Source organism: Capsicum annuum, chromosome 11 (assembly GCF_002878395.1).
Source record: "Capsicum annuum cultivar UCD-10X-F1 chromosome 11, UCD10Xv1.1, whole genome shotgun sequence".
NCBI classification, from domain to species: Eukaryota; Viridiplantae; Streptophyta; class Magnoliopsida; order Solanales; family Solanaceae; genus Capsicum; species Capsicum annuum.
In genome coordinates, this window is record NC_061121.1 from 228,413,149 (window position 1) to 228,440,081 (window position 26,933).

A 26,933-nucleotide genomic window follows, 5' to 3' on the forward strand; every position below is an offset into this window, starting at 1 on the left:
CCAAGGAGTGTCATGCACCTCTTTCATCATGTCTTTACGCAGGCCACTACCTTGAGGTACGACGATTCTCCCCCTTTAAAGTAAAGGAGCTCGTCCTCGATCCAATACCTCCGAATGATCCCATCTTTCACTTGACCCATTCACTTAACATAGAGTGGGTCATTTGCAGCACAAAATCTAATTCTATCCAAAAAATCAGATTCAAGTCTAGCAATAGAGTACACTGCAGCAAATACCTCTTTCCGACTTAGTGCATCCACAACCTGGTTGTGTCTTCCTGGTTTATGCTCCCACGTGAAGTCATACTTGACCAGGAATTCCTGCCATCGGGCTTGCTTTGGACTCAGCTTCTTCTGTGTCTTAAAGAAAATGTTCGCAACATTGTCCGTTCGCACCACAAACCGAGTTCCCAGCAAATATACCCTCCAAGTCTGTAAATAATGCACTACTGAAACCATCATTTTACTTTTTCATGTGTCAAATACCTTTGCTCAACATCACTCAATTTTCGACTTTCGAAAGCCACAGGATGGCCTTCCTGCACAAATACGCCTCCAACAACCTTATTCGACGCATCAGTGTGAACTTCAAATGGTAACTCAAAATCTGGCAGCCTCAAAATGAGTTCTGAAGCAATAGCATCTTTCAACGTGTGAAATTCTACATTGCACTTCTCAGACAACACCCACTTGACGTCTTTCTTCATCAAATCAGTCAACGCTGCAGCTTTCTTAGAGCAACCAGCAATGAATTTGCGATAATAATTAGCCAGCCCCAAGAATGATCTTAATTCTTTAACTCCACTAGGCGCCTGCCAATCGACGATCGCTTGCACCTCTTAGGATCCATCGTCACTTGGTTTTGACTAACCAAATGCCCAAGGAACTTCACTTAGTGTTTAGCAAACTCGCACTTTTCCATCTTGACATAAAGTTTGTATTCCCACAATCGAGAAAATACTAACTTCAAATGTTCCAAATGTTCATCAAGGGAACAACTGTAAATGACTATGTCGTCTAGATATACCACAACAAAGTCGTCTAGGTAATCAAATAACACATCATTCATCAAGTTGCAAGAAGTTGCCGGGGCATTCGTCAACCCATACGGCATATTGTCAAAAATGCATGTATAAGTAGAAATCAAAGTAGCTTATTTTTCACAAGAAAGAACGTAGTTTCAATGGTTTAACTGTTTGCAAATTAATGTTCTACACTATGAAGCTCGAAGTTTAACATCTAAGTCATGGGAATTACATTTGTAACTCAGGCAAAAATTGTACTATAACTATATCGTTACTATCAAAGTGAAATATGTGGAGTACTCTCCCATGGATCGTCGAAAGTTTCTAAATAACGACACATTAGAACAACAGATCAACAGTGAGCAACTCATCTGAGGGGGATATTCCTTGAGGCTACAAAGAGTGACGCTCGCTTCATAATTTACTGGAAACTTGAAGTGTGGCAATACTACGCCTGGAGAAATCAAGTAGCTTTCACTTTCCTGGATGGAGGACGTCGAAATAGACTGAAAAGATCGTCAAGACCCTGTTGATCAATATCAGAGTCACATTTAGTCTCTTTTTCTACATGTTTTAGTTTGTTTTATTGTAAGATTGTGCTTTCAAAATTGTGCCAAAGACAGTTGTAGGGGAAGATAATAGCCAACCCAACTTGTTTGGAATTGAGGCGCAATAGTAGTTGTTACTTGTTATAGTAGTATAAGCAACAAAATGAAATCTGCAAACTGAAAGGAAGATATAGAGAGCCAAGCAAACTAGAAGACATACCCTGGTGGTGATAACGAGAAAACTGAAAAGCGTAATCAAGTATGATCCAAGAACTAACAACAAGAGCAAGTCAAATGTCACGCTCACAACCTACGTTAAAAGAAAGTAGGGTGTAAGATTTTTCAGCAAATGAGTGAGCAAAATGATTTGCCATGTTAAGTTCAAACGCAAATCAAATAATATGACTCTAGATTAATAGAGGTACAAGATGAAACGTAAAGGTTTAAGTTGGGCAAGTAAGGCTCAAGCCGCTCAACGAATGGACCAATGTATTGGAATTACATTAGCCATTTCATTTCTTTCCATCCAAACCGTTATTTTTCACTCTTCTCTATCAAACTAAAAATGATAACATACTAGAAAATTTTACCCTCAAAGCCATGCAGTTTAAACGGATTTATTCTATTGGGATGGAAACAGTATATTTTGAGAACATCTTTTTTCTTTTTATGTTTACTGATCATTGTATAAAGGTAGCTTATGTGGATATATTGAGCTATGTATATAGATAATTCCTTCATCTAACTTCCACAGACTCATCTTTGCATTTTGAACTTCTACATACATATACCATATGATATATACCTCTATATCTCTCTATAGATACACATGAGTACTAGAAAGGTAGTAGAGGCGGGAGACAGAAGAGGGAGTGGTATAAGCACCTGATATACATGTAACCTGCCACTAATTGAATCATAAAAAGTGAAAGTTCCATCTAGCGTCTCGTGCTGTATACTCACCTCAGTCGTATGATCGGCTAATTCCTGCAAGAGTAGAAACCACAAGTGGTCAAATGAGGGGAGAAAAGGGAAGGCTACCAAGTACCACATGGAGCTCAAATTGTTACATGACTATGCCAGAGTTATTTTTCTAAACTGATCCTAACATAAATCAATTCTGAGTGCATCCACATGTCTCTATATGTTTACAGGATTTAAAAGATTTCAAACAAAGAATGATAGTACCTTTTGCAGTGCCATGATGAGTGGGTCATTCTTTGAAAGAAAAGGTGCCACTCGAGAAGTAGTAGACAAAAGGTTCAGCCAAGACCGTACATAGGAAGGATTGACAGCTAAACTACTATTGTCTGCAAATATATTTGTGCCTTTTCCTTCCTGGCTGTATATATGTCTCTGTGTATATATATATACTTGTTAGGCATAAAACAACCACATTGTTTAACAAGTGTAAACAAGGATGTTCCTCATCCATGAGATTACTCACTTCATGAGATAATAAGCAATGCTTCATACTTCAGTTTATATAACAGAAAGTAGACCAAAAAATAATAAGGCACGCAACGCTGCAGGGTAATGTGCATCCAAATAATCTATAAAAATTTACATCTTTGAGAAGAATATTTGCAGATTTACCGAGAATGTACAACTAGTTAATCAACCAACACAGTATCTAGCATAGTGAAATCATCTGTTCTAAATGAGTGAAAACACGCTAAACAGAGATCCTACCACCCAAACATCTTACATACAGCACCCCAAGAACACAAACAATGGACAAAAAAATTCTTTTTTTGATAAGTACAGTAGACAAACCATTGTTGCACCAACAGTGAGAAAGGTACCTTGAACTCAGTGCTAGACATTAGTTTCACTAAAAATAGAAAAAGAAAATAACTGACCTGAATTAAAATTTAAAAGAAATACTAAAAGAAAACCCGAAACAGAAGATGCATAAGTCTTCCTCTAAACAATTGCAATACAACTAATCCAGGACATTATAGGTCAAAATGTGACAACAAAGAGAACAAATCAAATTTTTGAGACTCCTAAATTTACTCTAATAGTTTTATGATTGTACTATTCTGAAATTGCTAGGTTGTACTATTCTGAAATTGCTAGGTCTATCCTCATCCTAAAGATCGTTAACAGAGACGCTTCAACAAAATCATGTAAAATTCTCATATTGTTCATCTACCTTGATTAAAGAAATGACGCAACAACAATAAAATAGAGTAGTAGATAATTATTTATGAGCTTAGAAGACTACTTCCAGGAATTGACCAGAGCTTAAATCTAATTGTGAAAAACATGAGAGCCCTTCAAATGAAAGTGATTTTGTCAATTAAATGGAGTCGCAAAAAGCTGATGTAGATATGGTTCCCAAAATTATCTGGTTTATGCCGATTAAATTATGGGGCTTATGCTGATTATGTATATGCATGTAAAACACTAAACACAATGAATATATTAACAAAAAGAGAAAGACATGAGTGACACACATCAAAGTTTCCGTGAGAGGCCAAAGAAGCCTACCTTTTTCATTTTTCAAGTTAAACCAGTTCCACAGTTATCTTTTTCTCAAAGAGAAGATATGTCACTTGAAGCTTGTTTCCTTGATTATTTATGAAATCACACTTCTATTATTATCTCATCTTGTTTGGCGGAAAAAATGTATACTTACTGCTACACTTTCAGCAACAACCTTGACACTTTGAATGACTGAGGCTTCACTCACAGAATGTCTGAGAACAGGTAACAGGAATTTCAGCTATTAACTGTCAAAAGAAGTTTGACTATAGGACGAAGAGGCATCAGTAACAAAGCATCACCTGTTATCAGTTAGACTTCCGGTGCTTTCAAGCAATTCAGGTGCAGTAGAAAGCTCAGAAATTGTAGCTGCAGTGAGTCTCAGCCTTGAAAACTGTTCATGCTCCCAGGCTACCTACAGCATTTTAGAAGCTTTAGCACAGAAACTATTACACATGGCATCCTAAGAAAATAGTTAGCAAATTCGTTCCAATAGAACGACAAACTGCAAGTTTTCACAATTCGTGTTTTATTCCAGGGAAGGTGGAATAATTGCTCCAACTGTAGTCAATTTTCTCACACAAAAAAGGCATTTAGTTTTTTTTAATTTCGACATGAACACGAAAATTCCATCACCACACAGGAAAACAGTATTTTTTTTTGATACTGGCAACATTTGTATTTAAATCAGTGCTTAGGTAGTACTGAAAAACCATATTTACAAATATGAGAAAGAAGTATAATCTTCCCCAAAGCTAAACCAAAATCTACATGAACCCTAAAACATCTATGATTGACACAGTTTCATTGGAGTAAACATTGGTACACCAAACGCAAAACAACAAAATACATTTAAGTTTGACTTCCTGTAGGTTGTTGTCCCTAATCTCAAAACATCTATCATTTCTCTCTCTCCATATAGTCGACCATATAAAAGCAGAGATCATCCTCCATCTTTCTTTGTTTGTAACCCCAACTCTAGCCTCCTCCCAACTGAATAGAGTCTCATCAATCTTACTAGGCATACTCCAGGAAATGCCTCTGAGATTTAGGAAAATCTGCCACAGCTGGACAGTGAAATTGCAATGCAGGAAGAGGTGTCTCACTGTCTTTGTATCCTTGCAACATAAGGAGCACCTGTTGCATAGAGAGATACCTCTCTTAGCCACACTATCTAATGTCAAAACTGCTTCATTGGCTAACAACCAAGTAAAGCATGACACTTTATGTGGCACTTTGACTCTCCAGATATTCTTCCAAGGCCATTTGAGGACTTGATTATCACTAACATTTGTGTCAGTAAGACTTGTCTGTTTATATCCTTCCTTTACCCTGTATTTACCTTTGTTGTGCCTATGCCACCATAAATAATCCTCACCAGCCTGTGTTCCTTGAAAACTCTCCAGTAGCTTGTAAAGTTCGATTATTCTATGAATTTCTCAGTCATTTAGATTTCTTCTCAGGACCAAATTCCATCCTTGTTGCGACCACATAACAACAATTGTGTTCTGTTGATGTTGAGCCAAAACAAAGATGTCAGGAAAGAGATCTTTGAGGCTCTTGTCAGCCCAAAAAATAGTTTTTCTACCATTTAGAACCTTAACAGTTGACTGATTATTGAAGAAAGGCCAGAAAATTCTGATTGACTTCCAAAGGCTAACACCATATGGAGTATTTACCTCTTTAGTCATCCATTTGTATAGTTCCTCATACTTGCTCTAGATCACCCTACACCAAAGTGCTTGGTCCTCCTGATGATACCTCCATAGCCACTTCACCTTCAAAGCTTTGCTCTGGTTTTTTGAGTTTCTTGATACCCAAGCACCTTGTTTCTTGCTTCTAATAATATTCTTCCATTTGACTAAGTGAAAGCCTTTCCATTCCTTATTGCCTTGCCACAAGAAGTTTCTTCTGATTTTGTCCAACCTCTGAATTACTGACTACTGACTACTGACTGAGATATATGAAAGATAGATAACGTATATGTAGGAAGAGCATCTAGAACTGAATTTATCAGAGTTAATCTACCTCCTAAAGATAGATATTGGGATCTCCATCTAGCTAATTTCTTTTCACACTTCTCTAGAATTGGGTTCCAAATAATTTATCATAGTTATTCTACCTCCCAAAGATAAATATTGGGATCTCCATTAGCTAATTTCTTTTCACACTTCTCTAGAATTGGGTTCCAAATGTTTATGGATCTTGATTTTGCACCCAAAGGCATGCCTAAGTATATTGATGGCAAATTTCCCACCACTCCTCCCAAAATCCGAGAAAGATAATCCATCTCTGGAACCACATTAACTGGGTAATATTGATGGCAAATTTCCCACCACTCCTCCCAAAATCCGAGAAAGATAATCCATCTCTGGAACCACATTAACTGGGTACAAGTGGCTTTTGTTCCAATTTATATGGAGCCCAGATATGGCTTCAAAGTAAACCAGTATAAGTCTTAAGATAATCAGTTGCTCCTCAGCCTCACAAAAAATTAGTGTATCATCAACATACTGCAGATGTGTGATTTCCACACTGTTTCCCGCTACCTTGCTAACTTCAAATCCCTGGATTCTACCTGCTACCTTGGCTATATTCAGCATGTTATTTAGTCCTCCCATGGCTATGATGAACAAGAAGGGGGCTAGGGGGTCTCCTTGCCTAATCCCTCGGTGTGCATTGAAAAAACCTTCAGGTGAACCATTGATAAGCACAGAAAGCTTCACAGTTGACATACAAAACTTGATCCACTTGATCCATCTCTCACCAAACCCCATTTGTCTCAGCATACTTAGAATGAATTCCCAATTTACGTGGTCATATGCTTTCTCGATATCAAGTTTGCATAATATACCAAGTTTACTTTGGGACATTCTAGAATTAATTGCTTCATTGGCTATGAGCACTGCATCCATTATCTGTCTGCCTCTAATAAAATCCATTTGTTGCTTGTCTACCAACTTATTCACAACTTTCTTCAACCTTCCTATCAGTACCTTGGAGATCAACTTGTAAAAGTTTCCAATTAAACTGATGGGTCTGAAGTCTTTGAACTGCTTTGCTCCTATCTTATTAGGAATCAGAGCTATGCATATTGCATTGTAGCTTTTTTCAAACATCCCAGTTGAATGAAAATTGCGAAAAACCTCCATAATGTCTTGTTTAATTATCTCCCAGCATGTTAGATAGAACCCCATTGTGTAACCATCAGGGCCAGGGGCTTTGTCAATAGCACACATCTTTAAGCACTGAAAAACTTCTTGCTCCTCGAATGCTGCCTGCAGTGCCTCTTTCTTATCCTCTGTGATGGTAGGATGATTGCTAATATTTTCAGAAGGTCTCCAGTCTTCAGGTTCTGTATATAACTTCCTCCTTAATTCTATTAGGATCAGATATGGTCTCTCCCTGCACTTCCAATTGATCAATGTGATTATATCTTTTGTGGGCATTAGCAGTTTGATGGAAAAACTTCGTATTTCTATCCCCTTCCTTGAGCCATAAGGCCCTTGATCTTTGATCTTTGATCTTTGTCTCCAGCCTACTTCCACATTCTTCAAACACGCCCTTGATCTTTGATCTTTGATCTTTGTCTCCAGCCTACTTCCACATTCTTCAAACACCCCTCATACTCCAGAAACAGTGTTGCTTTCTTGGCAATTTCCTCCACTGTCAAGGCTCTAATATTCAACTGAGATTCTAGCATAGCCATCTGATTGAGAAGGTTGTTCTTTTGTAATTTCAAATTCCCTTGTTCTTGTCTACTCCATTCTTTCAATTTCCCTTTGAGAACTTTGAGTTTACATGCTAAGATGTAGTCTGGCTTGCCATAAAATTCAAATTCACTCCACCAATTCTTGACTTTTTCAACAAAACCTTCTTGATTCAGCCACCAAACTCTTGTAAGCTTAACTAATTCTAATCCTTTCTTCCCTTTTTCTGAACCCACTCTCAACCAAATAAAGATTTGACGCTCAACCTTACCCGAAACACAATGTATCAATGGAGTGACTAACTATGACGAGGGAAATGCGAAAGAGATTGCAAACTCTCATTTTATCAATCGAGTTGAACTCAAGCTAGTCTTAAGAGTATCGAAGATCAAGTCATCGTTAGACTAAAGTTCACTTTCAATATCCCGTTATCATGCATACTCATCCGAGAAAAACAAAACCCAAGCTTGACACTAGTTAATAGAAATAAGATAGAAGCCAAACCCACAACAAGTATTCATATAATCTGTACAGAGGAAGTAAAAGTGAAAGGATTTAAATATTCAACCAACAATGCAATCACAAGAATAGTTCGCTGCCAAAATTTTACTACTTTCATATTAAACCCAAGTTTCCAACATCTGGGTACTATCTAATGCACTGCCAAAATTTTTTTTAAAAAAAAAATCCTTAACAACATGGTTTTGGCTCACCATTTTTCACACTTCTTACAGGGCAAAACTCTTGAGTCAAAAGAGAAAACCCCCTTACTCCCAGGCTGAACATTTGTACCATGTATAACATTAACATAGACGATGAATAAGTGAAACGATGAATAAGTGAAGTATAAGCTGTTTCAATATCCAGTTCTTTAATTCGGAAATTCCATTTTTTGTTGAGGAATATAGGCACAAGATGATAAATGCAGAACTCCATGGAAGACAGAAGATGAGAAAGGTGCTAAAAATACTCGGGAGTGCATCATTACTAATTAACTTAATAATATAAACACCAAATCGGTTACAAATTTCAGCACAAAAGCCATGGAAGGTGAAATAACTCAGCTATATTTCATTAGAAATAACAAACTGTAAAAAAAATCTATGTTGCTGACAAATTCAAGCAATCAATGAATCACTAAAACTAAGCATAATGTAATTAGACTGGATAGAAGTTACTTAAGCTAACCAAATGACCAGAAACTGCTTCCCATTTTGTACCAAAAACACGTCGAACAAAAAAACAGCCAATTTCAAACCAAACGAGCAGAATCTAAAATGAGTAAATAAGGAAAAAGTATTACCGAATGCTGTGCAGCGAACTATGGCTCCAACGTCAGATTCCGACCTCTTCAACTCGAATTTAATTGGAAAAGAAAATAATAGCAAACAAAGAACTTGATCTCTTTTTTTTTCTTGTTCCTCATTGCCCTTTCTCCTCATCTTTTTTCTTGATCTTCTTCAGCTCAACAAAGAGCTTTTTATATAGAGCAAAAAATGGAGAGCCAATCAGGTGGGACAAGGAAAGATGGTAATTGCCCAGAATCTACGGAGTGAATTTTGGCTTTCTAAAAGGGAAATTATTCAAAATTTTAAAGGGATGAGTAGTAATAGCACTGTTTAGTGCAATTTGAAATTCAAAAAGAAAGAGCTGAGCTGTTGCAATTGTTGTTGGAATCCAACGTGTTGAAGTTGTTTTCGGGTCGGATTCAGGTTCGAGAAGGGGGTCGGCAAGTCGGGTTTGATCGATGTTGAAGGTTGGAAGCTGCAGCTTCGTTTGGCGTTACTGGTTGGAATCGCCTATGGTTGCTGTTGATAACGCTGGTGTTGCGAGTCGGGTCGGCGCGGGTCGCCGTTGCTGGAGCTAGGTCGGACCCGGGTTTGGACGATGATATTGATATGGTTTGTTTTCGGGCTGAAATGACTGTTAGAGCTATTGTTAGTTGGTCGTACGTAGTTGCTGTTGGGAACTACTTGTACCACTGTTAATTGTTGGGTTTTGTTGCTGACTAAGGGAGAAGATAAATAAGATGGGTCGAGTCGGCAATTGGGCTGACGTTGGAGTGGGCTTGGGCAGTTATTAATTGTTGTTAGGTTGGTAAATGTTGGTTATTAAATTGGATTGCTACTGATTTAAGTTTGGCTGGCGCGTTTGGGCCACTGATTTAGGAAGTTTCGGTCAATGTTGGAGTGGCGTTAAATTGGCATGGGCTGCTAAGTATTGGATTTTAGTTGGTGTTTTGTATGATAACCCCAATTAAATTAGAGATTAAAAATTTAGGCTATTTATTAAATTAGCCTAAACATTAGAATTTAACCAATTGATATTAAATTCAAGCCTCATTAAAAATTAATTGACCAATTACATTATAATCATGGTCAAATCACTTTCAATTAAGGTTAAATTTAATAAATTGATCAAGTTTAATCAAAATTCGAAACAAATTAATTACTACTCTAATCCCGAGCTTCATGCTTTAATAAGATCAAACAAATATTTTTCAAATAAATCTCTTTCCAGAATAAATTACATTTAAATCAAGATTTTAATCATTTAAATTTATTTCAAGAATAACCTTGATTAAAATTCGAAATTTTATAAAAATAGATATTTAAATAACAAAATTATATAATTTCGTATAATTGAATACGATAATATATAATCGCTACTTGAAATGACACAATTACGTACAAAAAAATATTTTGAAAAGTTTTTATTCAAAAGAAATAAATATTTCGATTTTATTAAAAACCAAAGAAACTCAAGTTTAAATTTAGTCGTGGAGGCCAAAAATTAGGTGTCAACATATATGGTCATAACATCGCCTAAAAAATAACGTTAGAAAGAATGCGAATGCGATTACTGAAAAATATTTTTATTTTATTTCATTTGTTAAAATGTTTAATCATATTTGATTAAAATATTTTATATTATAATAAAAATAAATAAATAAATCTCCTTTTATTTTTTAAAAATTAGTAGAAATAGATATAAAAATATGAATTTCTTCTGCGTTCCATGTGGGCACAATAGTTTCTTCCAAATCATATTCCTCCTCTAGAGTAATCATGTTGACTTCCCGATTCTCATGATTTGGCAAGGGGTTATTGTTCACATTTGGAGCTGTGGCGGTGCATTTGATTATACCTTTCCTTATCAGGGATTCAATCTGATTCTTCAGGCTATAGCAGTCTTCTATGTCATGCCCCTGGAATCCTGAGTGATAGGCGCACTGCTTGTTGGCGTCGAAGTTTCGAGAGGTCGGATCAGGGGCCTTTCCTTCAGGCCAAAGGTTCTGCCATTGGTGTGTAGGTGCGGGTATTTCTAGCTTCAAAGTTTGGTCGGGGTCTGGACGCATAGACTGGTCTGTTTTGGTGGGATGGAGCTTGGACAGGGGCGTATGGTCTTGGTGGATTTTGATATGCTGGAGCTCGAGATGAATTGTAATGCGGTCGAGTATTGTACACTGGGACATGTGCAACAATTTGGGGGGTGTTAGGGTAACGGTAAGAAGAATTTCCAGGTTGGTAATATGGTGTGGCAGTTGAGACATCTTCCCTCTTTTTCTTATTACCATATATGGAACCAGTCTGCATGGCCTTACTTGCAGCTTGCAGCGCAGCCATAGATTGGATCTTCCCTGATTTGATGCCTTCTTCTATGAAATCCCCCATCTTGACCAACTCTGCAAACTTTTGGCCCATCATTGACATCATCTTGCCAAAATAGGCACCCTCTTGAGCTCGGATAAAATACTTGGAGAGCTCACTTTCGTCCAGTGGAGGCTGGATACTAGCAGCCTTGATCTTCCAACGCCATGCGTACTCTTGAAATGATTCTGATGGTTTCTTTTGTATGTTAGCCAATGAGAACCTGTCTGGGGCAATCTCAATGTTAAATCTGAAGCGACTCATGAAGTCCTCAGCCATTTCCCGCCACTTACAAGGGTCTTGTCGGGTGTACCAAGTCAAAGCTTCTCCCGACAAACTCCGAATGAACAGTTTCATTCTCAATTTCTCGTTCCTTCTCACACCGACCAACTTATCGCAGTAAGCCCTCAGATGTGCATGGGTTACCCTTTCCATCAAATACATCAAAGTTTGGTGGTTTGTACCCCACTGGCATGTCGGTGTCTGGATGAATACATAAGTTGTCGTAGTCTAGGCTTTTAGTCCCTCTGCTGACTTGCATATTTCTAAATGCCCTCTTTGGGCATTCGAGCTGAGCCGCTATCGATCCTTCTTCATTTGATCTGCTATCCCTTCCTAATCCCGTATATCGATCAACCTTATATGGAGCCTTAACAGCTGCAGATGTTGCGAACGTGGGAGCTTCGGCAACATATGTCTGTGGCACAGGAATCTCATAAATGACGTGTGCCTCAGGTATGTGCTGTATTTCTGGATGGACCGGAACAGTGAAGTTCTGAACAGGAAATGAATAAATACAGTCCCGGCAGTAGGCTGAAAAGCTGGTGGGGCTTGAGCATACGGTATATTTGCTTGGTTAGCGGGAGCGCCGGGAGGTAATTCGACACTTGGAGCCTGCAACTGAGCGGAAAGCTAGCTATTGTAAGCTTGGTTAGATCCTGCATTTGATGAAGTTCTTCTTTTAGTACCTCGATTTCCTGCGCCATGTTGGCCATTTGATCATCATTTTGAATATCTGACGGCCGTGAGAACTTTCGGTGTCATCCATAAAGATCATCACAACTTTATTGGATTGGTCTTTGTTGGTCATTTTGCTCTTAGATCGAAGGTTATATTGGGATTCCGCTAGTTTGCCAATCGACAAAAATCAACTTTCTTTTTTCAGGGAATTGATACAACAACAACAACAACAACAAACCCAGTGTATTCCCACTTAGTGGGGTCTGGGGGGGGTAAGATGTACGCAGTCCATACCTCTACCTCTGATGAAGTAGAAAGGCTGTTTCCGAAAGACCCCCGGCTCAAGTTACGAGATATCAAACAAACACATAGTACAGCACAGAAGCAGATGACATAACATAGATACTGCAGCCATAAGGAATATAAAACAGAGTAAGGCAGGAATGCAGGAATATAAAGCAGAGGAAAGCACACAGATTCGTAACAAACATGGAACACGGAACACGGAACAGAACATTGAATACGGAATCATACCAGGAATACACCCCCACCAATTACCTCCCTACATTAGCGACCCGAACCGGCCCTAATCCTCTGCCGTAATTCGCGTCTTCCAGACCTTCCTATCTAGGGTCATGTCCTCGGTAAGCTGTAACTGTTCCATGTCCCGCCTAATCACCTCACCCCAGTACTTCTTCGGCCTACCCCTACCCCGTCTAAAACCATCCAACGCTAGCCTCTCACACCTACGGACCGGGGCATCCATGCCCCTCCTCTTCACGTGTCCGAACCATCTCAATCGTGCTTCCCGCATCTTACACTCCACTGAAGTCACACCAACCTTCTCCCGGATAGTCTCATTCCGAGCTCTATCCCTTCGGGTCAGTCCACACATCCAGCGCAACATCCGCATTTCTGCCACCTTCATTTCAGGGAATTGATAAACAAAGGAAAACAAAAAAGCAAAAGGAAACTATGTTAATTCGGGAGATAACGAAAATGTAACAAGTAACACATATATACGGCAAGTAGGCGACATCCAAAACACGTCTTAATATAGAGCCTCTTTTTGCCGGAGGTGGGCCTATGGCACAATTATGATTAATTGATCCAAAGTTCAAGTCGTTTAGAATTCAAGACAACAGTGTTTTGATTGATAATAGGGCAAAGTGTGAAACCACGAGTTACAAAGAGAAAAAGTCTCGATCTAAAGATTACATCACGGTAGGCATATAGCAACATCAGCAGAGGTCATGTAAGACCTTTTAGGGAAAACATAAATGAAAGAAAAAAGTACAAATAGGTCGTGCAAGGCCCCCCGAGAATCAGAGATAGCAGGTGGGTGCTAAGGCTAGCTGGGGGATCATCATCATCATCGAGGTCATAGTAGGGCCCTAGGTGATACTCTGGGGACCCGTCTGATTGCTGCCCCTGGTCTCGTCTTCCTCGCCACCGAACTCTATGGGCCGTATTCTTCTTCTTCGGGGTCCTCCTCCATCTCCTCTGTCAGTTCTCCCTTCTTCTCTTCCATCGGATCTTCCTCCGCAGTCTTCTTCTATTTCGTCGTCTACTGCGTGAATAAGGTGATCCACTGATCCCGAAATCACCTGCTCGTACATGGCGGCGGTCACGGGCCTAAGGTGCAGCAACTGATCCCGGATCTGATTGGCTCTATGAATGTCTGCAAGTCCCTGAAGTGTCTAATAACTTGGTCCGGCCATGTGTAGTACTCGGGGGTGAAGTAGGGATCACCACGCTGGCCTAAGCTGATGATCTGTCCCCACCCACTGATTAGGTTACCAAGCCTCTCCATGGGGATTTTTCCTTCATAATTTACTTCCGATAACGCCATGTTTGACCATAAAGGCACGTTCTGAATCATGCCAAATTGTCGTAGAACTCTTAGTGGCGCGTATGGTTGGATTCCTTCCAACCCAATCAACTCAAGGAAATAAGTGTATGCCTCCTTAGCATTACTCGGCCGCTAACCCATGGTAGCCTCCACTGGATGAGGTTACCGGTGAGAAGGGTTAGGAAGACACGCCACTGCTCCTCATTATTCGGCATCTCCCATAGAGCCACCCTAAGTTTGTGGCTGCGAATCTGGTTAGAACCTGCCTCTCTGACACCGTCCTTACGATAAAAATGTTCTAATGCCCAAACTTGAAGCATTGCAACCTCTGAAAAAGTTAGATCCCCTGGAGCATGTAAACAGGGACCGAAATATCTCTGTTAAGATCATCGGCACAATAATGGTTCTGACCGATCCCCTGCACATAAATATAACCGTGGGGAGTAGGTAGATGCTGATTCGGTTCTTTCTTATTGGGAACACCATAACGCCGAGGAAAGCCACCATAAAGACAATGACCCTATGTCTTTCCCAGTCGATCCTAGTAAAGAAGAACTCCCAAAAACGTTCATAACTCTCCTTCCTGCTGAACCTCTCAAAGAGATAACCCAGGCTTATCCAGCCTGTCTCCGCCATCCTCAAGCCTGCACCTACTCTCAGCCTGATCGAGCGCAAAAAATCACTCCCTGAAGTGTTTTGTGGGGCTAAAGGTACCCGCACCGCCATTGGCAAGTTAGCCATTTGGCTGACCTCATCCACAGTAGGCGTGATCCTAAAGGTAAATGTAGTCGGGTCCTAGAACTCGACTAGAAATCGAATAAGTAGCTCATCTGCCCTTATCTCCATCAAATTGGTCAAAGATCCCAAGTGTGCGAATACCTCCTCTCCATGTGCTACTCGGATATTTTCCCACCAATGTCTTAGGACCGGGGAATGTCAGTCAGCATGTAGATGTTGGCGAGGTTTTGGTTGATTTCCATCTGTGCAAAGGACCCGGGGAATGTCGATCCTGAAATGACTAATTGATCCAAATGCTAAAACCGTACACAATTCACACACTGAACACGCGAGGAGTGTATTGCACTTCTCCAAACTTTCGTTGGATTCCTTAGTTTCAGAGTCGGTGCTGTTAGTTTATTGCACCTTCTCACAACAATTCAGTCCCACTCTCGAACATTTAGGAAAAAAAATCCTACTCTAATAAAAATATCTTTCGGTAATCGCATTCGCATTCGCATTCTTTCTAACGTTATTTTTTAGGCGATGTTATGACCATATATGTTCACCTAATTTTTGCCCTCCACGACTAAATTTAATCTTGAGTTTCTTTGGTTTTTAATAAAATTGAAATATTTATTTCATCTGAATAAAAACTTTTCAAAATATTTTTTGTACGTAATTTTGTCATTTTAAGTAGCGATTATATATTATCGTCTTCAATTATACGAAATTATATAATTTTGTTATTTAAATATCTATTTTTATAAAATTTCAGATTTTAATCAAGATTTTTCTTGAAATAAATTTAAATGATTAAAATATTGATTTAAATGTAATTTATTCTGGAAAGAGATTTATTTGGAAAATATTTGTTTGATCTTATTAAATCAAGAAGCTCGGGATTAAAGTAGTAATTAATTTGTCTCAAATTTTGATTAAAATTGATCAATTTATTAAATTTAACCTTAATTGAAAGTGATTTGGCCATGATTATAATGTAATTGGTCAATTAATTTTTATTGAGGCTTGAATTTAATATCAATTGGTTAAATTCTAATGTTTAGGCTAATTTAATAAATAGCCCAAATTTTTAATCCCTAATCTAATTGGGGTTATCATAAATAACACCAATTAAAACCCAATACCTAGCAACCCATGCCAATTTAACACCACTCCAACATTAACCCAAACTTCCCAAATCAGTGGCCCAAACGCACCAGCCAAACTTAAAACAGTAGCAATCCAATTTAATAACCAATATTCACCAGCCCAACAACAATTAATAACTGCCCAAGCCCACTCCAACGTCAGCCCAATTGCCGACCTGGCCCATTTTATTTATCTTCTCCCTTAGTCAGCAACAACACCCAACAATTAACAGTGGTACAAGTAGTTCCCAACATCAAATACGTACGACCAACTGACAATAGCTCTAACAATCATTTCAGCCCAAAAACAAACCATATCGATACCATCGTCCAAACCCGAGTCTGACCCTGACCCAGCTCCAGCAACGCCGACCCGACCCGCAACACCAGCGTTATCAACAGCAACCATAGGCGATTCCAACCAGTAACGCCAAACGAAGCTGTAGCTTCCAACCTTCAACATCGATCAAACCCGACTAACCGACTCCCCTACTCGAACCCGAATCCGACCCGAAAACAACTTCAACACGTTGGATTCCAACAACAATTGCAACAGCTCAACTCTTTCTTTTTGAATTTCAAATTGTACTAAATAGTGCTATTACAACTCATCCCATTATCCCTTTTAAATTTTGAATAATTTCTCTTTTTAAAAAGCCAAAATTCACTCCGTAGATTCCCGGCAATTACCATCATTCCTTGTCCCACATGATTGGCTCCCATTTTTTGCTCTCTATAAAAAGCTCTTTGTTGAGCTGAAGAGAGATCAAGAAAAAAGATTAGGAGAGGGCGATGAGGAACAAGTAAAAACAAGAAAAAAAAAAAGATCAAGTTCTTTGTTTGCTATTATTTTCTTTTCCAATTAAAGTTGAATTAGAGTTGAAGAGGTCGTAATCTCGTCGGAATCTGACGTTGGACCCTCAGTTCGTTGCATGCTTTTTATTTTCACAACAATTGCTCAGCCGAAGGAGGCTATTTACATTTCAGCCGACGGAGGCTTTTACTTTCAAGCAGCTACCCAGCCGACGGAGGATATTTACATTTCAGTTATTTCCCCGCCAGTCAGATTGCCTCCACAAACGGAGAAACTATTCGTTTTAATATCTGAACTCCACTTTTTACATTACAATTTCAATTTACAATTTCTGAACAACAGATAAGCAGAGACGTGTGCTTACTCGAGGACTGGAGATGTTAATCTTCTTGTGCTTAAGACCAACTTGAAGCCCTGATTCTTCTGCAACACTAGACAAACCCTACAAATATAGACTTTTAGACTAGAAAGGATCGTGGTAGAAGTAACAAAATTGAAATGCTCTGAGGTTCTTTCAGTTGATGCAACCATCCCATACCTGAAATATTTGTTGTATGTATTTGTTTTCAGGAGGTTTTGAAATATGAAGATTTAACTCGTTGCCCAAGGACCCAAGACTATTCAAGCAAATGGCATAGTCGATACTCTCACGTAGACGTTGGTCAAAGCTTCGAAGCCACTGAAGAGAGAAAACTAAAGATTGAAAAGACAGAGCAAGATAAACAGAAACTTATGCGTAGAAAATGCTTGGGGGAGTAGTGCACCTTCTGAGTTCCGTTATAGTTATATGGCCCACCAGATGTCAATCCAAAAAGCAAATTATATCTACCTCTAGTTTTAGGATTTGAATACAGAATGGAGAACAGTCTAGCTATCTCAAGAAGTGCCACAACACCACTTCCATTGCTATCACTTCCAACTGACAATGCCTGTAGATTTTTACCATAGAATAAGTGATTAATATCAGAATGGCTAGTGGCAGCTCACAACTTAACGCAAGTTAACATTTACCGGTGCAGCCCCAAACGTGTCGTATGAAGCCACTATGGCAATAGTAGGGAGTTGAGTTGAGTCTCCCTCAAGCTTCAATCCTGGTAACCATCCCTGAATTCACCCCAAAAAAATGTAAACATCCCTGATAATAAACGGAAGATGAATTAACCTCCAAAGAGCAGTTAACTACTTAATTTTACTGCTTAACCTAGCTAGAAACCAGAGCATATTTTAGATTGTTATAGTATCTCCAACAATTCAAGAAATAATCTATGGTAACTAGGAAGTTACTATAGAATGAATTTTTGGTTAAACACAAGAAGGAATTGAATCTATGGAATATTAAATAATTTTTCAGTTAAATTATAAAACAGAAAAATTTAATGATAATCTAAGTCTTAGAGAAATCCAAAACGTCAAATGATTTTGTTTATCAGGTAAACAGTTTCAGTACCAAAACGTCAAATGATATATGTAACTATACAGGGATTTTCATTACCAAAATGTCAAATGATATACGTAACTATACAAGGATTTACAATATTCATAGCAGCTTCTGTGTGCAAATGAAGTACCACAAACATTTCCAACCATCTAAATTAATGCGGTTAACTTTGGCAACCAAAGAAAGGACAATATCTTCTCTACACGGCAAAATGAAACAAGCAGAACATGTCCACCTCCTTGCCTGAGTTGCACCAATATGAACGATTATATAGATTAGTGACCATATATAGTCTAGTTACTATAGGATTAATTTGGACTTCTACATGTGTTTTCGTAGTACTTTAGCAACCAAAAGTATATAGGATATCCACTGGATCAGAATGCATATAATTGAGGGATAGCTCATGCTTCCTTTCTGGAGTGATGAGGCAGTTGTCACAAGCATACCATCATAAATTGTATTCATAATGCTTGGAGAGCCAGAGACAGTAGTCAAAACGTCCAGCCATATCAGAATCATTGGAATTAAGGCAAAGCTTTATTTTCACTTTTTATAGAGTCATAAGCCACATATAGTGAGTATGCCATCACTAACAATATCCCTACGGTCAAGTGAACCACATGCTATGAGTCAAATTCGTTGACACCTGCATCCACTCTAAGCAAAACAATCCCTTGTCAATCCTCTCCTCTCTGGTGTAGTAGATTCTCAGCAATAGCTAATTATGTTTAACACAAAACAGTAGTTACTATAACATCTCAGAGTGATAACAATCGATAGTGGAAGGGGATATTAATTTTAGCAATGAATAATGTAGAACTTTTTAGGCTATTAACAAAGGTCAATGTCATGAAAAAACATCAACTTAAAAATTCATCATCAACAACAACAACATACCCAGTATGTTCCCACCAAGTGGGGTCAATTTAAAAATTCATAGCAAATCAAATTTCTCCTATTTGAATCAGAAGGCGAACTAGAACCTGAATATTTGTAATGGTAGGAGATGCAATTTTCTTAGGATCTGAGGCAGCAACAAGAAGCTTGTATCTGTAGACATGTGATCAGTAGAATCAATGGCGTGAGGAAATGAAACCAGTTTGACAATTCAAATTAAACCAGAATGACAGAAACAATATGCCAAACATCTGATACTTATTCTGCTCCATTTCTCTGATGCATTTTCCTTCTTGGGATACAAAAGCTTTTTGATAAACTTCAATTATAGTAATCATCAAATCATTCAACAGTTGCAATAACTTCAATTTCTACAGCACACTAAAATCAAATCTTATTTTGACAGCAACAAAATAGGTAGAATTAGCTAAAGAATAAGAATGTGTCACCAAAGCTTAAAGGAGGCTCTCATCCAGGGTACTGTGTGATAAGAATGTGTCTCCAAAAGATTAAAGGTAAACTTTATGGAGTGGTTGTTAGACCTACATTACTGTATGGAGCAGTGCAGACTGCTGGCCAATCAAGAAAGTACACGTTCAGAAGATGAAGATAGCAAGACGAGGATGTTAAGATAGATGTGTGGCCACACTAGAAAAGATGGGATTAGGATGAACTACGAAGTAATACAGGACAAGATGGGAGTCTCCTCAAGATGAGGAAAACGAAGTTGAGATGGCTCGGGTATGTAAAGAGGATGTGTATGGATGCATCGTTAAGGAGATGTGAGAAGTTGGCTATAAACATATTGTAGAAGAGATAGAGGTAGGCCTAAAAAGAGCTAGAGGGAGGTGATTACACAGCATTTGCCACATCTTCAGCTTACCGAAGATACGACCCTAGATATGAAGGTAAGAAGGTCGAGGATTAGGGTAGAATGGTAATAAGTAGAGGAGTGTGAACGTACTTTTATGTGGGAGAGGCAGGTGGCTAATCTCCTCTTCTCATCTTCTTTATTTAGTAGTATTACTTGTATTCGCGCAGTATCTTATTCTTCCATTTTACTACTACCTATTGGTTCATCTACTTTGTTTTATCTGGCAATTTTTTGATTAGTACTTTGTTTATCTTGCTATTTTGCTGTCGTTACTTGGCCTTGATCACAATTCTGTTAACCCAAGGATCTACCGAAAATAGCCTCTCTATCCCACAGAGGTAGGGATAATATCTGCATACATCGGACCACCCTAGATCCTGTTACGAGATTTCACTGGGTATGTTGTTATAATAAAGATGAACAGAAGCATATAAATTTACTACGGAGACCGCAGATAGTTAAGAAACTTAACAAGCACGCTATCAACAGAACAAACTATCCAGACTATGTTCAGGGCTGTAGGACATCAGTTTTAGACTTTTAGTAACTTGTTGTAAAGCGGAAGAGGCAACTTCTCAAAAATAACAATGAGACATAAACTTACCCCCCTGTCGTAGCAGTTGCAGGTTGCCCACTAGCATCATTTCTCTTGACTTCAGCTAGTACAGCATTGATATCATCGTTCTCAAAAGCAAAATACACAGGATACTGGAAGAGAATATCATACAGTTAAATACTCAAATGCTATCCAAGCAAGAGAAGTCTGGTGAAGCAGCAGATAAGCAATGAAAAATTAAAAACCCTATCAGTACTAAACGTAACATTTTCTATGTTTAAGAGAGGACTTGGAACAAAATGCAGTGAATTCAATCATATAAAATCACATGCAAATGGAATCAAAGGTCACATGCACTGCACTTATCTTTTCTGTAAAGTCAAATCTTTGGTCTAATATAAAAATAGGCTTTACAGTACTTTTTCAATTTATTACAATAAAGAAGCACCAAAACTCACTTTTAACGAACAGCTTCAAACATTTTAAAGAAGAATTTGTAACTAGGTTAGTTCATATAAGGCAGAGGATGTCACAACTAAAATTGCTCAACTTTATCTTGTTCTATGAACAGTTGGAAGGATGGATTATAAATATGGACATTGTTTAACAGAATACTATATCTATCTGATCCTTACTAGGAAAGAAAGTCAAACGCAAATGGACCATATGTGAAAGAAAAGACTTCCTCTTTGTCCACAGCAAATCACAGTCAATGCCTCTGACAATTCTGTTTTTATCATACTGAGCCACCTGTTCTATACATACAATATTTACTAGGCTGTTCTGCTAATCTTCTTACAAATACCATTGGTTTATCTAGTCTTGATAAATGAAAAGGCTATCTTTTCTTGTGCGTTCAGGAATAAATAGAAAGCCTCTAAATGCGTATAAGATTCTATTGATCGGTTGTAATGTTCACGGGGTTGTATATAATCCAATGTTCAGTGATATCACTTTTCCACTGACCAATTTTACTAGGGTTGAATACTGAAACTACTTCTAAATGTTCAAATTCATCACTTAAAATGATTTATCATTCATATTTAATCATCAGATGGTTGGTTACTAGTACTTAAAATTGATCCCCAACAAAAAAACAAAAGGGAAACCACTAATGATTAAGAAATTATTTAATTAAAGACTGATTAAATCTGTTAGTCAGGTAGACTAAATCAAACCAAACCAAACAGGATCTTAGACAAAAGCCCAGTCAACTGCCAAAAACAGCTATAGGAACATGATGACAGTGTATTATTAATTCATGCATTATATCACTGAACACATAACCAGGTGAAAAAAAAATTAAAATAGAAAAAAAGTAAAAAAACAATTAAGGATAGGTTTGCCTCACAGGGATGTTAGCATGTATAAGCAACCGTTCCAGCTCAGACACTTTATTCCTCAGAAGGTCAAAATCTTCATCAATACCAACTGCAGCATCTACTTTCTCAGGACTAAAATGAGGTGGCAGTAAAAACAGTAAGCCCCCTAACAGCTTCCCCTGTCCAATATATTCTGCAATAAAATGCAAAATTGGAAGAACAAGTCCATTAGACAAGAGTAAACTAGAATTGTGGAAAAACCAAATCACACTTTTAGGTGCCGAGATGGAGAACAGAAAAAGAAATATTAAACTGCAATAGAAGGGAATCAATTTAATTAGTAAGGCAGTAGTCAAGTATTCATCATGTTGTTGTGACACTAGAAGTCAATGTCCCAAACAGCGAAAGGACAACCCCACTGCTGAAAATACTTGTTTACAGAGTAATTCAACTTTTGACAATACACCAGAATCTTAGACTAACTGTTCCTGTGGGTACATAAACCGCTGGAGCTCTCAAATCAGTTTGTCTTTTCTTCACTGGATATTTATCAGCATTGTTAACCTACTGATACTTCTCATTGTCATTTCCTAAAGTAAAACCTTCTGAAAGTCCAAAGTTGATTTAGTGTCTAAAGGCAAATAGTTGCATAAAATGAACTAAGCATGGTCCACATAATTGTTAATGCATCTAGGTTTTGCCTTGTTTTTTCTGATCCAGATTTGCCCCTGTACTACTCAAATTGTTCAGTTTTCTCCATATCTTGTCGCTAGCAAATTGTCTTGGACTCGAACTAGTCACTAAGCTCGCGCTCCAGAGGGAAATAGATGGACTCAAGAAAAGTCCAAATTTACACCCATTTTTTACTATGGTTGTAGATTAACCTCATTTCAGAGCTCTATTGGAAATCAAAGGACAAAAATGAGAATTTTTTCTAACGTTGTCATAAGATGAGCATAAGTTTAACGACGGGCAAACTGCTCAATTTAAGAGAGTTGAAATCTGGAGTCCGGACTATGATCCTCACAGGTAGAGTTTAGCAGAAAGGAACTATAGAAGTGTCGACAGAATCTCATCTCCAAATCATTGCCTAATAACTAGATGTCTAGTTAATATAATTAGTTGGAGCAACCTAATAACACTGATCATTGTCTGGACAGTTCTAGCCCCCCACTCTTAACATAACTTCTTCTGATGTATTGAGCTAATACATTGTCTTTTGTACCTTTTGCATCTTCTTGATGCCACTAAATGAAACTTCCTACTTCATCAATAAGAAATACATAGCAATTGCTATAAAAATCGACATTACGAATGAGCCTCTTAGCTAAATTATGGCTAGTAAACGCATTCAACACAATATTCATCGTCAAAGTTTATCATACTTCTCTTTAATCCTGGTGTGCTCTCGACTAATTCCACAGGCACTTGCTATCACTTAGGGGTCGTCATTCAGTAGTTCAGTAGAGTTATGCAAGTAATAGTAGAGTTATGCAAGTAATAGTAATACTGAGATTAGTTATCAGAGAAGTTATGTATTGTTTTATTTAAGTATAAGTTCTTCCGTTTTCTATCCTACATAAAATAATACATAGATTTCATCATAACTTATACATGTACGAGTTATACGGGTTTCTAAATTGCAAACCATGCATTGTATTAACTTTATACGTGAATAACATACCTCATAACCATGGTATTACTTATGCAGGATTCAATACCTGCATAACTCACCCCCAAACCAACTACCAAATGACTCCTCAAGTGTGTTTGATAGTTGAGGTGTGTTTTGATAAATAGCTGGTGATAATTTAGGAGGGTAACTCGCACGCCTAATAGTTATGGTACGAAACTCAAAAAAACAGTATACTTTAGGTGTGTTTATTTTGAGCCGGAAGTCTATCGAAAATAACTTCTCTATCTCATTTCTGAGGTAGTGGTATGGATTGCGCACACTTACCCTTCCCAGACCCCACTTCGTGGGAATATACTGGGTATGTTGTTGTTGTTGTTACTTTAGGTGTGTTTATTATTAGTTGAGATGTGTTTTGATAAATAGTTGATAGTTCAGGTAGGAAACTCGCATACCTTATTGATAGTCCAGTTACGAAACTCAAAAAATGTGTATACTTTAGGTTTGTTTATTTAGTTAAGGTGTGTTATGCTAAATAGCTAATAATTCAGGTAGAAAACTCGCACACCTTATCGATACTCCAGGTAAAAACCAGTATACTTTAGGTGTGTTTATTATTAGTTAAGGTATGTTTTGATAAATAGTTAATAGTTCAGGTAGGAAACTTGCATACCTTATTGATAGTCTAGGTAGGAAACTAAAAAAAAAAGTATACTTTAGGTGTGTTTATAATTAGCTGAGGTATGTTTTTGATAAATAGTTGATAGTTCAGGTAGGAAACTCACATACCTTATACATAGTCCAGGTATGAAACTCAATAAAACAGTGTACTTTAGGTGTGTTTATTACAAAATGAGGTGTGTTTTGATAAATGGTTGATAGTTCAGATAGGAAACTCACATACCTTCTTGATAGTCCAGGTATGAAACTCAAAAAATGTGTATACTTTAGGTGTGTTTATTATTAGTTGAGGTGTGTTTTGATAAATAGTTGATAGTTCAGGTAGAAAACTCACATACCTTATTAATAGTCCAGGTGGGAAATTCGCATACCTTATTAGTAGTCCAGGGATGAAACTCAAAGAATGAATATACTTTAGGTGTGTTTTGATAAATAGTTGATAGTTCAGATAGGAAACTCGCATACCTTATTGATAGTCAAGGTACGAAACTCAAAAAACCAGTATACTTTAGGTGTATTTTGATAAATAGCTGGTAGTTTAGGTAGGAAACTTGCACACCTTATTGATAGGTGTGTTTTGATAAATAGTTGATAGTTCAAGTAGGAAACTTGCATACCTTATTGATAATTCAGGTACGAAACTCAAAAAAAAGTATACTATAGGTGTGTTTATTATTAGATAAATAGCTGATAGTTCAGGTAGGAAACTCGCACACCGTATTGGTATGCAACTCAAAAAATCGACATACTATGTTTTTCATACATCACTCTACTAAAAATGCAAATATTCAGATTACAAGCAATATATATATAAATTATAAAAGTAGCAAACCTCTAATAAGGTGGAGGTCCAATTCACGAACAGGAAGAATGATCATACTACGAGAGAGATCCGAACCGAAGAGAGGAAACTCACATACCTTACTGATAGTCCAGGTACTAAACTCAACAAACCAATATACTTTAGGTATGTTCATTATTAGTTAAGGTGTGTTCAGATAAATAGGTGATAGTTCAGGTAGGAAACTTGCATGCCTTGTTGATAGTCCAAGTATGAAATTCAAAAAAACAGTATACTTTAGGTGTTTTTGATAATAAGTAAAGAGTACAGGTAGGAAACTCGCATACCTTATTGATAGTTCAGGTAAACTCAAAAAAACAGTATAATTTAGGTGAGTTTTGATAAATCGTTGATAGTTCAGGTAAGAAACTCACATACCTTATTGATATTCCAGGTACGAAACTCGAAAAAACAGTATAATTTATGTGTGTTTATTATTAATTGAGGAGTTTTTTTTGATAAATAGCTGATAGTTCAGGTAGGAAACTCACATACCTTATTGATATTCCAGGTATGAAACTCAAAAAATGGTATACTTTAGGTGTGTTTATTATTAGTTGAGGTGTGTTTTGATAAATAGCTAATAGTTCAGATAGAAAACTCGCACAACTTATTGGTATGAAACTCAAAAAACTAGTATACTTTAGGTGTGTTTATAATTAGTTGAGCTGTGTTTTGATAACCAGTTGATAGCGGGCAAACCTTATTGATAGTCCAGGTACGAAACTCAAAAAAGGATTATACTTTTAAGTGTGTTTATTATTAGTTGAGGTGTGCTCTAATAAATTGTTGATAGTTCAGGTAGGAAACTCGCATACCTTATTGATAGTCGTTTATTATTAGATAAATAGCTGACAGTTCAGGCAGGAAACTCGCCTACCTTATTGGATAGTCCAGGTATGAAACCCAAAAAATGAGTATACTTTAGGTGTGTTTTGATATAAATAGCTGATTGTTCAGGTAGGAAACTCTCACACTTTATTGATACTCCAGCTATGTAATTCATAAAATGAGTATACTTTAGGTGTGTTTTGATAAATAGCTTGCATACCTTATTGATAGTCCAGATATGAAACTCAAAAAAACAGTATACTTTAGGTGTGTTTATAATTAGTTGAGGTGTGTTCTGATAAATAACTGACAGTTCATGTAGAAAACTTGCAGACCTTATTAATACTTCAGGGATGTAACTCAAAAAATCACCATACTGTATTTTTCATACTTCACTCTACTGAAAATGAAGATATTCAGATTACAAGCAAGATATATATAAATTATAAAAGCAGCCAAACCTTTAATAAGGTCAAGGTCCAATTCACGAACAGGAAGAATGATCACACTACGAGAGAGATCCGAACCGAAGAGAGAAGAGGCGGCGTGGTGATTAAGAGTAGCAAGACGAGATCCAAAAGGGACGCTGGAGATATCAAACTGAACGAGACGGTAAACGTCGACGACCGTAACGGCGTCGTATAGGTCAACACATGTGAATAGGATGAAGAGTAATGTGAGTAACGGATAGTATATCGGATCCAATGGTGCCAGCCGTCGTTGACAATTCGCCATTGATGAATGGCTTAGGGTTTTTGCGCAAAGCGAAATTGATCTGAAAATGCTATATAAGAACCGTGTATTTTAATGCAAGTGTATGGAAGCTAGTAGTAGTGGGGGAGACAGGTAATGAATAGTAGTAGTAGTGGGGGTGACAAGTAATGAATAATAGGGTGGGTGTGGTCGGACCCACCAAAAATATCAATGAATGCGTGTTAAAT

General features: G+C 37.6%; 1 protein-coding gene across 2 annotated transcripts; it reads right to left on the reverse strand.

Annotated features, from left to right (window-relative positions):
• Positions 1-1,132: 1,132 nt before the first annotated feature.
• LOC107847598 (nicalin-1) lies at positions 1,133-26,879 on the reverse strand. 2 transcript variants are annotated; one of them, XM_016691960.2, is made up of 14 exons: positions 26,454-26,879; positions 22,036-22,199; positions 20,733-20,836; positions 19,341-19,407; positions 17,928-18,020; positions 17,681-17,845; positions 17,455-17,595; positions 17,281-17,358; positions 4,365-4,477; positions 4,217-4,277; positions 2,761-2,928; positions 2,536-2,559; positions 1,793-1,882; positions 1,133-1,550 (listed from the first exon to the last, which is right to left on the reverse strand). In XM_016691960.2, the coding sequence occupies exons 1-14, from the start codon at positions 26,725-26,727 to the stop codon at positions 1,488-1,490; spliced, it is 1,605 nt and encodes a 534-aa protein (XP_016547446.2). In that variant the 5' UTR covers positions 26,728-26,879; the 3' UTR covers positions 1,133-1,487. The 2 variants fall into 2 exon arrangements, with proteins under 2 accessions (XP_016547446.2, XP_016547445.2); XM_016691959.2 differs by having other exon boundaries at positions 2,458-2,559; positions 26,454-26,878.
• Between the last annotated feature and the right edge of the window lie 54 nt (positions 26,880-26,933).

Excerpts from the sequence above, each read along its gene's own strand:
- LOC107847598 (XM_016691959.2), bottom strand. The coding sequence starts at position 26,727 with ATGGCGAATTGTCAACGACGGCTGGCACCATTGGATCCGATATACTAT. Across the intron at positions 4,478-17,280 it reads TTAACATCTCCAGTCCTCGA|GTAGCCTGGGAGCATGAACA; the intron begins GTAAGCACACGT and ends AAAATGCTGTAG. Across the intron at positions 1,551-1,792 it reads TTCTCGTTATCACCACCAGG|GGTCTTGACGATCTTTTCAG; the intron begins GTATGTCTTCTA and ends ATTGATCAACAG.